Source organism: Pipistrellus kuhlii, unplaced genomic scaffold, assembly GCF_014108245.1.
Source record: "Pipistrellus kuhlii isolate mPipKuh1 unplaced genomic scaffold, mPipKuh1.p scaffold_m20_p_7, whole genome shotgun sequence".
NCBI classification, from domain to species: Eukaryota; Metazoa; Chordata; class Mammalia; order Chiroptera; family Vespertilionidae; genus Pipistrellus; species Pipistrellus kuhlii.
Window position 1 is genome coordinate 34,331,312 of NW_023425573.1, and position 15,321 is coordinate 34,346,632.

At 39.9% G+C, this 15,321-nt stretch overlaps 1 protein-coding gene across 1 annotated transcript in view; it reads left to right on the top strand.

Annotated features, from left to right (window-relative positions):
• TTN (titin) overlaps nucleotides 1–15,321 on the top strand; it is a 276,330-nt gene that overhangs the window by 242,700 nt on the left and 18,309 nt on the right. The window contains exons 283-301 of the mRNA XM_045575224.1: nucleotides 207–503; nucleotides 611–1,198; nucleotides 1,292–1,594; nucleotides 1,712–2,008; nucleotides 4,000–4,287; nucleotides 4,398–4,697; nucleotides 4,970–5,272; nucleotides 5,370–5,675; nucleotides 5,784–7,550; nucleotides 7,884–8,177; nucleotides 9,120–9,407; nucleotides 9,528–9,827; nucleotides 9,939–12,005; nucleotides 12,107–12,409; nucleotides 12,522–12,827; nucleotides 12,922–13,212; nucleotides 13,313–13,609; nucleotides 13,735–14,040; nucleotides 14,947–15,252. Coding sequence (XP_045431180.1) covers nucleotides 207–503; nucleotides 611–1,198; nucleotides 1,292–1,594; nucleotides 1,712–2,008; nucleotides 4,000–4,287; nucleotides 4,398–4,697; nucleotides 4,970–5,272; nucleotides 5,370–5,675; nucleotides 5,784–7,550; nucleotides 7,884–8,177; nucleotides 9,120–9,407; nucleotides 9,528–9,827; nucleotides 9,939–12,005; nucleotides 12,107–12,409; nucleotides 12,522–12,827; nucleotides 12,922–13,212; nucleotides 13,313–13,609; nucleotides 13,735–14,040; nucleotides 14,947–15,252 — 9,207 coding nt within the window. The remainder of the gene's footprint in view (nucleotides 1–206; nucleotides 504–610; nucleotides 1,199–1,291; nucleotides 1,595–1,711; nucleotides 2,009–3,999; nucleotides 4,288–4,397; nucleotides 4,698–4,969; nucleotides 5,273–5,369; nucleotides 5,676–5,783; nucleotides 7,551–7,883; nucleotides 8,178–9,119; nucleotides 9,408–9,527; nucleotides 9,828–9,938; nucleotides 12,006–12,106; nucleotides 12,410–12,521; nucleotides 12,828–12,921; nucleotides 13,213–13,312; nucleotides 13,610–13,734; nucleotides 14,041–14,946; nucleotides 15,253–15,321) is intronic.

The window sequence follows — 15,321 nt, forward strand, 5'->3', positions numbered from 1 at the left end:
CTTAATTTGAATTTTAATGCTATGACATGTAATGAATGGCAAAAGCTCAGAAGCCAAACTGGTCCTATAAAAAGTAAGAAAGGCTCTAATCAGAGTAGATATATGGCCTTCATTTAAAATTTTTTCTCTTGACAATGCAGAAAGAATATGCATGGATTAAAATGTTATAATAATCTTCCCTTTCCTTTGATATTTTGCTTTCTTAGAAAAACCAAGCCCACCTGAAAAACTTGGAGTAACAAGTGTATCCAAAGATAGTGTTTCCCTAGCCTGGTTGAAGCCAGAACACGATGGTGGAAGCAGAATTGTACACTATCTTGTTGAAGCACTAGAAAAAGGACAGAAAAACTGGGTGAAATGTGCCGTGGTAAAGACAACTCGTCATGTTGTTTCTAGTCTGAGGGAAAACTCTGAATACTTTTTCCGGGTGTTTGCTGAAAACCAAGCTGGTCTGAGTGATCCAAGAGAGCTTCTTCTTCCTGTTCTTGTTAAGGAGCAACTAGGTATGTCTAATATTATGTAGAAGAAAAATTTGAAATTATGTGCATTGATCTGAGTTCATCTTTAGAAATTTGTTTTCATCTTCATCTGCCATACTCTTCTTTTTTAGAACCACCTGAAATTGACATGAAGAATTTCCCAAGTCAGACTGTATATGTTAGAGCTGGTTCAAACCTTAAAGTTGACATTCCAATTTCTGGAAAACCACTGCCCAAAGTGACCTTATCAAGAGATGGTGTACCCCTGAAAGCTACCATGAGATTTAATACTGAAGTTACTGCTGAGAACCTAACCATTAATCTGAAAGAAAGCGTTGCTGCTGATGCCGGAAGATATGAGATCACAGCAGCCAACTCCAGCGGAACAACCAAAGCTTTTATTAACATCATTGTGCTGGACAGGCCTGGTCCCCCAACTGGCCCTATTGCAATTAGTGATGTAACTGAAGAAAGTGTGACTCTCAAATGGGAGCCACCCAAGTACGATGGTGGAAGTAATGTTACCAATTACATTGTACTCAAGAGAGAGACAAGTACGGCAGTATGGACTGAAGTGTCTGCCACAGTTGCAAGAACCATGATTAAAGTCATGAAACTGACCAAAGGAGAAGAATACCAATTCCGCATCAAGGCAGAAAACCGCTTTGGAATCAGTGATCACATAGATTCGGCTTGTGTGGTTGTCAAACTACCATACAGTAAGTTCTCAACTTTGGCAAAGAGCCCCGGTTTTCACTTACATACATGTTTTAAATGTTTGTGTTAACTTACAGCATTTATCTCTTTTGTAGCAACACCTGGACCGCCATCTACACCATGGATCAATAATGTTACTCGAGAAAGCATCACTGTGGGCTGGCATGAACCAGTGTCCAATGGAGGCAATGCAGTTATAGGCTATCACCTGGAAATGAAAGACAGAAACAGTATTTTATGGCAAAAAGTCAACAAAATGGTCATTCGTACAACTCACTTCAAAGTCACAACAATCAGCGCTGGACTTATTTATGAATTCAGAGTGTATGCAGAAAACGCTGCTGGTATTGGAAAACCCAGCCACCCATCTGAGCCAGTCCTCGCCATAGATGCCTGTGGTATGTATTTGTCAAGAAAGATGCTTCTGATAACTAAAAATGCAAGTCTTGTTTCTGCGAAGCCAAATAATGTTGGCATAGTGCTTACTGCTGATCTGCTTTCTCTTGTTACCACAGAACCACCAAGAAATGTCCGTATCACTGATATTTCAAAGAATTCTGTCAACCTTTCATGGAAACCACCAGCTTTCGATGGAGGAAGCAAGATTACAGGCTATATCGTTGAAAGACGAGATCTTCCAGATGGCAGGTGGACCAAAGCCAGCTTCACCAATGTCATTGAGACTCAGTTCACTGTCTCTGGCTTGACTCAGAATTCGCAGTATGAATTCCGTGTCTTTGCTAGAAATGCTGTTGGTTCCGTCAGCAATCCATCCGAGGTTGTGGGCCCCGTTACATGCATCGATACTTATGGTAAGCATTTTTAGCACTTTGAATCCCAATAGCAGTTACCTCAATAGTCATCCTTAATTCATTTGGCCTTAATCTATAGAATAACTTTTAGTATACACTTTAGTTTGATTTTTAGAATATGTTATGTGGCAGTTTTAGGAAGAACCAGCTGGAGTCTAAGGAAAATTCTTTAAGCTCCCAGGCCTCTTGACTGTAAAACCGGAGATATTCCGGGTTCGAGCCATGAATATCTAAAGGGCTTTCCAACTTCAACCTTTATGATTCTTTGGTCATATGAGTAAATTAAGACCATGGTTGAGTATCCAGAAAATATTCTTCTTAAATACGTGAAAAACTAAACAGAGGTGTTCATGGTAGTATTAGGTAGTATTTGGGTACTTTCCATGAATGCTCCCTCTTAGTTCTAAGAGCCCTAAGATTAGCTCATTTTACAGAAAAGAAACTGAGGTTTTGAGTCTTATGTAATTTCTCCAACATCAAAAAGCTCATTAGTGATAGAATGGAAATTCAAACAAACTCCTGAACTCTCTATTAAACATTGTTGTCAGTCCAAAATACTCATACTTGACCATTCTAGAAAATAAGTAGTTTGTTAAATTCAACCATTGTTTAAAACTTAAAATTTCATCAGAGTTAGGCATCCTGTGATAGTTTTTCTAAGTTTCCCATTTTTAAGGAGGATCCTCTAGTGTCCACTCTCATCCTCATGCTGAGAATCCCAGGGCGGTTTTTTATGAATAAGGCTTTGTGGACACTGAATCAGTACTTGTGAGACCAAGAAGCAAGTCAGATTTATTATAGTTCTATTTCTCAAAGTTCTATCTATGGCCATACCACCCAGAACATGCCCAAACTCATCCAATGTCAGAAGCTAAGCAGGATCAGGCCTCGTTAGTATTGCCCTAGCCAGTGTGGTTCAGTTGGTTGGAATGTCCTCCTAAACACCAAAATGTTGTAGGTTAGCTTCCTGATCAGGGCACATACTCTTGTTTCAGGTTCAATCCCTGACCAGGGCATAGAAGGCAAAGTAACCAGTTGATCCAATCGATGTTTTTCACATCAATATTTCTCTCTTTTCCTCTCTCCCTACCTTCCTCCCTCCCTCCCACTTCCCTCCTGTCTCTAAAATCAATTTAAAAAGAAATAAAGGGGGTGGAAAAATTCTAAGAAGCATCGCAGAAAATCTATCCAGTGAAGCATGTAGCTCTCTGAGTAGAGAATTCAGACTTCAAGGGTCTGACATGAACCACCCACACCAATAAACTGAAAAGGGAAAATAAAAAAGGATAGGAGGTAAAGAAAGAGAAAGGAGAACCTAGCATGAAAGAAAAATGGATAATGCTTATTCTTCAATGATGTTCTCACTAGCACAGCATTTTTCAACCGCTGTTCCGCGGCACACTAGTGTGCCGCGAGATGTTGCCTGGTGTGCCGTAGGTGCAGACAAGACAAGAATTTTATAATTTTTCACTATTTTGTTTACTTAATATTTCATAATAAAGTAATTATAAAATACTTTCTTTGTGTTTATTTGATTCCTATTCAAGAGAATTACTTTATATATAGTCAATATAGGCACAGAGTTAAATTTTTTAACATTTTCTAATGGTGGTGTGCCTCGTGATTTTTTTCATGAAACAAGTGTGCCTTTGCCCAAAAAAGGTTGAAAAACACTGCACTAGCATATCTAATTTAAACACTGGAATCAAACACCTAATAGACTTTTAAATATATTTCAAAGGCATTTAAATCACTGTGCAATTGATGCAGTGTCATTGGGGTACAAAACTTACTCTCAATCTTTCTTACTCACTTGGGATAGAAGAGCAGCTTGTAACATTTGAATGTTTAAAATAATGGCTAAATAGGATTATAACTACTATGTGTCCATATATTTTTAAATAAAGGCCAATGGCTTACTTTGAAGTAATTACAATTATTTTTTTCATCTTTTTGATCTTTTAAATATTTATCATCTGTTTTTCCTTCAGGTGGACCTGTAATTGATTTGCCTCTAGAATATACAGAAGTTGTCAAATACAGAGCAGGTACATCTGTGAAACTCAGAGCTGGCATTTCTGGCAAACCTGAGCCTACAATTGAGTGGTATAAAGATGATAAAGAATTACAAACCAATGCACTGGTGTGTGTCGAAAATACCACTGACCTTGCGTCTATACTCATCAAAGATGCAAGTCGCCTTAATAGTGGAACCTATGAATTAAAACTAAGGAATGCCATGGGCTCAGCCTCAGCCACCATCAGAGTACAGATCCTTGGTAGGTACTGAATAAAGGCCAACATCGTATTTTGTTGGCCTAAAACTTAGTAATTTTACATAACAGCCTTTTAAAATTACTAACATATTATTTTGTTCTTTCATTGACAGACAAACCAGGACCACCAGGTGGACCAATTGAATTTAAGACTGTCACTGCTGAAAAGATGACTCTTCTCTGGCGGCCTCCAGCAGATGACGGTGGTGCCAAAATCACTCACTACATTGTGGAAAAGCGAGAAACAAGCCGCGTGGTATGGTCTATGGTGTCTGAAAATCTAGAAGAATGCATCATTACCACCACCAAAATCATCAAAGGAAATGAGTACATCTTCCGGGTTCGAGCCGTGAACAAATACGGCATTGGTGATCCACTAGAATCTGATCCAGTGGTAGCAAAGAATGCATTTGGTGAGACATGATTTCATTAAAAAACTAAAATCCAAAACTGAAATATTCTAAAACTAAATATAAGCTATTCTGCTAGCTTGTCAATGCTTTCTTAGAATGACTTTGATTTTTTTTTTTTTTGTATTCTTCCTCTTCACATTATCATCCTCTTCACAAGGTGGAAAATATAATAAATGAAGCTAGTATTCTTAGATAAGATTTGAAGATTGAAAGGTAGAATATGTCAGTAATGTCAATCCTTTGAGCTCATTTTCCTTTTCCTTTCTAAATAGTTACACCAGGGCCTCCAAGCATACCAGAGGTGACAAAGATAACCAAGAATTCAATGACCGTTGTCTGGAACAGACCAGTTACAGATGGTGGTAATGAAATAAGTGGCTATTTCCTTGAGAAACGAGACAAAAAGAGTCTAGGATGGTTTAAAGTCCTAAAGGAGACTATCCGTGACACCAGACAGAAAGTGACAGGACTCATAGAAAACAGCGACTATCAATACCGAGTTTGTGCTGTAAATGCTGCTGGACAGGGTCCATTTTCTGAACCATCTGACTTCTACAAAGCTGCTGATCCTGTTGGTAAGTGTTCATTAATGCAGCATCTTCACCCATGACTTTTTTTTATGTCACTGAAATGTACATGATTGTGTAACTGCTATGTGAATGGCCATTCCAGATCCTCCAGGCCCACCGGCTAAGATAAAGATTTCAGATACAACTAAATCATCCATCACTCTTGCCTGGAGTAAACCTGTCTATGATGGGGGCAGTGCTGTTACTGGTTATGTTGTCGAAATGAGACAAGGAGAGGAAGAGGAATGGACTATTGTCTCTACTAAAGAAGAAGTCAGAACTACAGAATATGTGGTATCTAACCTGAAACCTGGAGTCAATTATTACTTCCAGGTGTCTGCTGTAAACTGTGCTGGGCAAGGAGAACCTATAGTAATGACTGAACCTGCACAGGCTAAAGATATACTTGGTATGTATCTACTAGTCTGGTTGCATTTTTATATTTTTATTAGTGTACCTTCAGTAAATCATTTTCTTGCTTTAAAATTCATTGTACATGTTCATTTTATGTCTACAGAGGAACCACAGATCGACCTAGATGTGGCTTTCAGAACCTCTATTATCGCTAAAGCGGGTGAAGATGTACAAGTATTTATTCCCTTTAAAGGCAGACCTCCACCTACTGTCACATGGAGAAAAGATGAGAAGAATCTTGGCAGTGATGTCAGATATAGCATTCAAAACACTGATTCGTCTTCATTACTCATTATTCCTCAAGTGACTCGCAATGATACAGGGAAATATATTCTCACAATAGAAAATGGAGTTGGTGAACCAAAGTCTTCCACTGTGAGTGTCAAAGTGCTTGATACGCCAGCCGCCTGCCAGAAATTACAGATTAAACATGTTTCTCAAGGCACAGTCACTCTGATCTGGGATCCTCCTCTCATTGACGGAGGATCTCCCATAATTAATTATGTCATTCAAAAGAGAGATGCCACCAAGAGAACATGGTCTGCAGTGGCAAACAAATGTTCTAGTACATCCTTTAAGGTAACAGATTTGTCAGAGAAAACACCATTCTTCTTCAGAGTTCTTGCAGAAAATGAAATTGGAATTGGCGAACCCTGTGAAACCACAGAGCCAGTGAAGGCTGCTGAAGTACCAGCTCCTGTCCGTGATCTCTCAGTGAAAGATTCAACAAAGACATCGGTTACCCTGAGCTGGACCAAACCTGACTATGATGGTGGTAGTGTCATCACAGACTATGTTGTGGAAAGGAAAAGTAGCACAGAACAAACATGGTCACATGCTGGCATTAGTAAGACATGTGAAATTGAGGTTGGCCAACTTAAGGAACTGTCAGTCCTGGAATTCAGAGTGTCTGCCAGAAATGAGAAAGGACTGAGTGATTCTGTCACTATTGGACCAATTACAGTGAAAGAACTTGTCATTACACCTGAAGTTGACCTGTCAGACATACCTGGAGCACAAGTCACTGTGAGAATTGGGCATAATGTGCACCTCGAATTACCTTATAAAGGAAAGCCCAAACCATCTATCAGTTGGTTGAAAGATGGTTTGCCATTGAAAGAAAGTGAAAATGTTCGCTTTGATAAAAGTGAAAACAAAATTATTTTCAATATTAAGAATGCCAAAAAGGAGAATGGAGGGAAATACACAATTATTCTTGATAACGCAGTTTGTAGAAACACATTTCCCATCACTGTCATCACTCTTGGCCCGCCATCAAAGCCAAAAGGGCCCATTAAATTTGATGAAATCAAAGCTGACAGTGTAATCATGTCATGGGATGTGCCTGAAGATGATGGAGGAGGAGAAATTACTTGTTACAGCATTGAGAAGCGAGAAGCTTCACAAACTAATTGGAAGATGGTGTGCTCTAGTGTTGCCAGGACGACTTTCAAAGTTCCTAATTTAGTCAAAGATTCTGAATACCAATTTAGAGTGAGGGCAGAAAACAGATACGGAGTCAGCCAGCCACTTGTCTCTACTATTATTATAGCAAAACACCAGTTCAGGATTCCTGGCCCCCCAGGAAAGCCAGTTATATACAACGTGACTTCTGATGGCATGTCACTAACTTGGGATGCTCCAGTTTATAATGGTGGTTCAGAAGTTACTGGATTCCATGTTGAAAAGAAAGAAAGAAATAGCATCCTCTGGCAAAGAGTGAATACATCACCAATATCTGGAAGAGAGTATAGAGCTACTGGACTAATAGAAGGCCTGGATTACCAATTCCGTGTATTTGCTGAAAATTCTGCCGGCCTAAGCTCACCTAGTGACCCAAGCAAATTTACCTTAGCTGTTTCCCCAGTAGGTAAGTAATTGAGTTTTATTCAAATATATTTAATTCAGCACCTGAATGTGTTGGTGACAAATAAATAACACTGCTTTTCTTCCACGTTATCACCTCACCTTCTCTCATAATATATGCATATTATCACTAAAGAACTAGTCAAGTAAAGCAAGGGGGGATAATTTCAAATCAGTCTGATAAAGTACCTTAAAGTTCTTTTTAAAGATTATAATACAAAAAATTGACATGGCTAAAATGATCTTGTGGAATTTGTTCATTTTATTTTTCTTCTATTGATGATTAAGAGTTGATTACAGAAATAATGATGCATTTAATTTCCATATAATTTTTTAGACCCACCTGGCACTCCTGACTACATTGATGTCACCCGAGAAACCATCACACTTAAATGGAACCCACCGTTGCGTGATGGAGGCAGTAAGATTGTGGCCTACAGCATTGAGAGACGGCAAGGGAGTGATCGTTGGGTTAGATGCAACTTTACTGATGTCTGTGAATGTCAGTACACAGTCACAGGACTCAGTCCTGGGGATCGATATGAATTCAGAATAATTGCAAGAAATGCCGTTGGAACTATAAGTCCTCCTTCACAGTCTTCTGGCTTTATCATGACCAGAGATGAAAATGGTAAGCATTTACAACTGATTTCCAATAAGGCTAAGATCATTCACATTTTTGAAAAAGATTTTTTGGTCGTTGGTCTATAAAATGGGAACAGGAATATCATTTCATACAGATTACCCAAGGTTGTTATGTAATGAATTAGATTGTCTACCTTTCAGATGAAGAAAAGAAAAAAAAATGTAATTGGAATCGATGCTTTTTACCGTGTCTATTATTTCACTCCATTCCCATATAAATAGCATGCAAGTGGAGCTGCATTTTTAGCTTTGTAATTTCAGTCTTTTATAATAAACTTAAAAAGCTCTCAAGATAGCTGTCCATCTTTACTGAAGTTACTAGAAATATAGCATACATCAGTAGCACAGTCATCAGCTTGCCTGAGCACAGCCAATAGTCTCCTACAGGAACTCATTTGAATATACAGCAGTACTAGGAAGTAAATGATCTGTAAATGTTTTGCTTCTCTTTTTGTAAGTCTCAATGTGAGATTAAATAGAATGACAAACATAACAAAGAAGATAACCACGCAAATGTCTTACTCCATAGTCTACATTCTCAATTATCCATCCTACTTTCAGAATAGCCTTTGGTAATACAGAATGAGTATTAACTCTTCTGGGCTTTGTGATATGATGCTAATGAAAAACAATGTTGCATTGATCAGTCCATCAAACCTCAGAGGGAAGGTAGGGAAGGGTGGTGATATGGTGGAGAGATCAACCAAAGGACTTCTATACATGCATATAAGCCTAACCAGTAGACACAGACACCAGGGCGTGAAGGCATGAATGAGGGGGGTGCGGGTCAATGGGAGGATAAGGACATATATGTAATACCTTAATCAATAAGAAAAAAATTAAAATTAAAAAATATCTAAAGAAAACAATGTTAATTTATATCATTATTAAGCCAAATTAACACATATTATTTCTATTTCTTTTTTAGTTCCACCAACAGTAGAGTTTGGCCCTGAGTACTTTGATGGTCTCGTTATTAAAGCTGGAGAGAGTCTTAGAATTAAAGCTTTGGTGCAAGGACGACCAGTACCTCGAGTAACTTGGTTCAAAGATGAAGTAGAAATTGAAAAGAGGATGAATATGGAAATAACTGATGTCCTTGGATCCACCAGCCTCTTTGTTAGAGATGCTACTCGGGACCATCGTGGTGTATATAAAGTGGAAGCCAAAAATGTATCTGGCATAGCAAAAGCAGAAATTACAGTGAAAGTACAAGGTACTTCTAAAATAGCTTCTTAATCTTAACATTTTCAGGGCATGGGTTAGAGGAAGGCCTGATTGCATTTGAATGGACAAGGAAAAAGGAACTAACTGTGTAACTATCTTTTTCTTACAGATACACCAGGAAAAGTAGTTGGGCCAATAAGATTCACCAATATTACTGGCGAGAAGATGACCCTGTGGTGGGATGCTCCACTCAATGATGGCTGTTCTCCTGTAACTCACTATATTGTTGAAAAACGGGAAACCAGCAGACTTGCTTGGGCACTAATTGAAGATAAATGTGAAGCCCACAGCTATACTGCCATTAAACTAATAAATGGCAATGAATACCAATTCCGTGTTTCTGCAGTTAACAAGTTTGGTGTTGGCAGGCCACTTGATTCTGACCCAGTGGTTGCTCAAATACAATACAGTAAGTATCCATTTTTATGGAGTAATAATGTGTCATAAGATTAACTTCCAAGCAAATGTGTCTAATTGGTTTATTTATTTATTCATTAATTTCTCTGTTCTCCTTTTACAGCTGTTCCTGATGCCCCAGGGACTCCAGAACCAAGTAACGTAACGGCCAATAGCATTACCGTGACATGGGCAAGGCCAGAATCAGATGGTGGCAATGAAATTCGACAGTATATCCTTGAAAGAAGAGAAAAGAAAAGCACAAGATGGGTAAAAGTGATCAGCAAACGACCAATCTCTGAGACAAGATTCAAAGTCACTGGTCTGGTAGAAGGCAATGAGTATGAATTCCGTGTCATGGCTGAAAATGCTGCAGGAATAGGACCTGCCAGTGATATCTCAAGACTAATCAAATGTAGAGACCCAGTCAGCCCACCGGGTGCTCCCACAGTGGTCAAAGTGACAGACACATCAAAAACAACTGTGAGCTTAGAGTGGTCTAAGCCAGTGTTTGATGGAGGCATGGAAATAATTGGGTATATTATTGAAATGTGCAAAGCTGGCTTAGAAGACTGGCACAAAGTAAATGCAGAGGCATGTGTGAAAACAAGATACACAGTCACAGATCTAGAAGCAGGTGAAGAATACAAATTCCGGGTTAGTGCTATCAATGGTGCTGGAAAAGGAGACAGCTGTGAAGTGACTGGCACAATTCAAGCAGTTGACCGCTTAACAGCTCCTGAGTTGGATATTGACGCAAACTTCAAGCAAACTCATGTCGTTAGAGCTGGGGCCAGTATCCGCCTCTTCATTGCCTACCAGGGTAGACCAGCCCCTACAGCTGTGTGGAGCAAACCCGACTCTAACCTTAGCATTCGGGCTGATATCCATATAACAGACTCCTTCACCACCCTCACTGTGGAAAACTGCAACAGAAATGACGCAGGGAAATACACCCTTACTGTGGAAAACAGCAGTGGTAGTAAGTCAGTCACATTCACCGTCAAGGTGCTAGACACTCCAGGGCCACCTGGCCCGATTACCTTCAAGGATGTGACCCGGGGATCTGTTACACTGATGTGGGATGCCCCTCTCCTTGATGGTGGTGCCCGAATCCATCACTACGTGGTAGAGAAAAGAGAAGCAAGTCGCCGAAGCTGGCAGGTTATCAGTGAAAAATGCACTCGTCAAATCCTCAAGGTTAATGACCTGGCAGAAGGCGTTCCGTACTATTTCCGTGTTTCTGCAGAAAATGAGTATGGCATTGGTGAACCCTATGAAATGCCAGAACCAGTTATAGCCACAGAACAGCCTGCTCCACCTAAGAGACTTGATATCGTCGACACAAGCAAATCCTCTGCAGTCTTAGCTTGGCTGAAACCAGACCATGATGGAGGCAGCCGAATCACTGGCTACCTGCTCGAAATGAGACAAAAAGGTTCTGAGTTCTGGGTTGAAGCTGGTCACACCAAACTGCTGACCTTCACAGTGGAAAGCCTGGTTGAGAACACTGAATATGAATTCCGTGTGAAGGCTAAGAATGATGCTGGCTACAGTGAACCCAGGGAAGCCTTCTCTTCTGTCATTATCAAAGAGCCTCAAATTGAGCCCACTGCTGACCTTACTGGAATTACCAATCAGCTCATAACTTGCAAAGCAGGAAGTACATTTACCATTGATGTGCCAATCAGTGGTCGTCCCACCCCCAAGGTAACATGGAAGCTGGAAGAAATGAGACTTAAGGAGACAGAGCGAATGAGTATCACAACAACAAAAGACAGAACCACCTTGACTGTAAAAGAAAGCATGAGAGGTGACTCTGGAAGATACTTCTTGACCCTGGAAAATACAGCTGGTGTTAAAACATTTACCATCACAGTTGTGGTCATTGGAAGACCAGGTCCAGTAACCGGCCCCATCGAAGTCTCATCTGTCTCAGCTGAATCATGTGTCCTTTCATGGGCTGAACCTAAAGATGATGGAGGCAGCGAGATTACTAATTACATAGTTGAAAAGCGTGAGTCAGGCACAACAGCTTGGCAGCTTATCAATTCCAGTGTCAAGCGCACTCAGATTAAAGTCACTCATCTCACAAAATACATGGAATATTCATTCCGTGTCAGTTCAGAGAACAGATTTGGTGTCAGCAAGCCTCTAGAATCAGCACCAATAATTGCTGAGCACCCATTTGGTAAGAAAAACAAAAATCATATTTCAACATCTTTAGTATTAAATATTTCCCCTAGATTTTATAAAATTGTATTCATATTTAATACCTTTGTTTCTATTTAGTTCCTCCAAGCGCTCCTACCAGACCTGAAGTCTACCATGTGTCAGCCAATGCCATGTCTATTCGTTGGGAAGAACCCTATCATGATGGTGGCAGTAAAATTGTTGGCTACTGGGTTGAGAAGAAAGAGCGTAACACCATTCTTTGGACAAAAGAAAACAAAGTGCCATGCTTAGAGTGCAACTACAAAGTGACCAATTTGGTAGAAGGACTGGAATATCAGTTCAGAACATATGCACTCAATGCTGCAGGTGTTAGCAAAGCCAGCGAAGCTTCAAGACCTGTAATGGCTCAGAACCCAGTTGGTATGTGTCCAAATTTAAGAATACATTTGTTTATTAATATTATCATCATGATCATTGGTACTAGTTGAATTCAGGATTGCATTTTTAAACTTTATTTCTGTATCCCTTCCAGATGCACCAGGAAGACCAGAAGTGACAGATGTCACAAGATCAACCGTGTCCCTGATTTGGTCAGCCCCAATATATGATGGAGGCAGCAAGGTTGTGGGCTACATCATAGAGCGTAAGCCAGTCAGTGAAGTTGGAGATGGTCGCTGGCTGAAGTGCAACTATACCATTGTCTCTGATAATTTCTTCACTGTGACCGCTCTCAGTGAAGGAGACACTTATGAATTCCGTGTGTTGGCCAAGAATGCAGCAGGCGTCATTAGCAAAGGATCAGAATCTACGGGCCCCGTCACCTGCCGAGATGAATATGGTAAAAAATACTCAATGTTCACCTTTTAAGTTATCACAACGTATGTGTAAATAAACTGTCATATATTCATTTACATCTGTTTTGTCTATGACAGCTCCACCCAAGGCTGAACTGGATGCCCGATTACAGGGTGATCTGGTTACCATCAGAGCAGGCTCAGATCTTGTTCTTGATGCTGCAGTTGGTGGCAAACCTGAACCCAAAATCATCTGGACCAAAGGGGACAAGGAACTAGATCTCTGTGAAAAAGTCTCTTTGCAGTATACTGGCAAACGAGCAACTGCTGTGATCAAGTTCTGTGACAGAACTGACAGTGGAAAATACACCTTAACAGTGAAGAATGCTGGTGGGACCAAGGCCGTGTCTGTTTTGGTCAAAGTTCTTGGTATGCATGTCAGATGTTCTTTTATTTTATTTTTATAGCATTTTCAATGGTGAGCAGAAGGAAAGGTCTTCATCACTGTTTGTCATTACACCTGTTTCAGATACCCCTGGCCCATGTGCAAATCTCACTGTCAGCAGAGTGACGGAGGAGAAGTGCACGTTAGCCTGGAGCCTACCTCAGGAGGATGGAGGAGCAGCAATAACTCACTACATTGTGGAAAGGCGCGAGACCAGCAGGCTCAACTGGGTGATCGTTGAGAGTGAATGCCCAACCCTATCCTATGTGGTTACCAGACTCATCAAGAACAATGAATACATATTCCGAGTGCGGGCAGTAAACAAATATGGCCCTGGTGTGCCTGCTGAGACACAGCCAATTGTAGCCAGAAACTCTTTCAGTGAGTATTAACACTTTTAAGCAATTTGGTAATTGAAATGTAATGGGCTCAAGGGGAGAGGACAGTTATCTCAATGGTGACTTCATGCAATTCTATTATTCTTATTTCCATAAAAATGTAAACAGCTATCCCATCACAACCTGGCATGCCTGAAGAAATTGGGGTTGGCAAAGAGCATATCATTATTCAGTGGCTAAAACCTGAATCTGATGGTGGCAATGAGATCAGCAACTACCTAGTGGATAAACGTGAGAAGAAGAGCTTGCGCTGGACCCGTGTCAACAAAGACTATGTGGTGTATGATACCAGGCTGAAGGTGACGGGCCTGATGGAGGGTTGTGCTTACCAGTTCCGGGTGACTGCAGTGAATGCTGCTGGCAACAGTGAACCCAGCGAGGCTTCCAACTTTATCTCCTGCAGAGAGCCATCATGTGAGTTCCAAGAATTATACATAAACCTAATGCCTACCAAAACTGTATCATAAATAATTTTCCAAAATGCCACTTCCAAGAACTTGTAGAATTTACAAATGGTCTACAAAAGCATATGCTTATTAGGAGGATTTTAAATATAGTCTCAATCAGAAAGCAAGTTAGCTATTACTTCTGTTAAGTCAGCAATGGTTGAAAATTGTTGCAGTGTTTTCCAATCTATGAAAAAAGTATATTACAAGGATGTATTTTATAAATCCTCTAAAGAATTGAGAAAATGCATTGTAGTGATAACAGCTATTGACAAGAAAAATGCACTGTAGTGATAATGCTACTGATAAGAAAGAAGATAACACCTCTTTTAAGCAGAGTCTTAGTAGAACATGGTTTTTAGTACTTTCATAAGTGCCCAACATAACAGTTGTCACAAGAGCTTCGAAAGGAAGTAGCAAATCCCTGTGTAGAATTAGAGCCCAAAAACTAAGGAATAAATCACTGGGGCTGAATAGAGGATGTAGCAGAAACTGATTCCTGTATTCATTGTCACCTGTAGAGGAGACAAATGATATTAACCCAGTGAAAGAAAGCTGAGCAACTGAAAGATAGTCCCTGAGAGTGAATACTTTAAACACAGAGCTTAGCTAGAACACAGCATAGCTAGCCAAAGTAGCAGGAAAGATACATCTACCTTTGCAAAGAAGTTCAATTATTAAATAATAATAATAATAGTGATAATATAACAGACAGTGCTTTTCTATAATATCTGAAAATGCCAGTTACAAAAATTATCTTGATGGGTGTGGACAACAAAAAATAATGCCTTTGGGACTCTTGAAAACCAAAAATACAAATCTCAAAGCTTTCTTATTTATATAATATCTGTATCCCCTTTTAAAAATCCTATAGATACCCCTGGACCACCTTCTGCTCCAAGAGTTGTAGATACCACCAAGCACAGCATTAGTTTGGCATGGACCAAGCCCATGTACGATGGAGGCACTGACATCATAGGATATGTTCTTGAGATGCAAGAGAAGGACACTGAGCAGTGGTACCGTGTGCATACCAATGCCACAATAAGAAATAATGAGTTCACGGTGGTAGATCTTAAAATAGGCCAGAAGTACTCCTTCAGAGTTGCTGCTGTCAATGTGAAGGGCATGAGTGAATACAGCGAATCAACTGCCGAAATTGAGCCTGTGGAAAGACTAGGTATTTATCCTACAAACTTTTAGGTGAATTATTTTCTCATCACACCTATTCCTGAAGTAATTAAGTTTT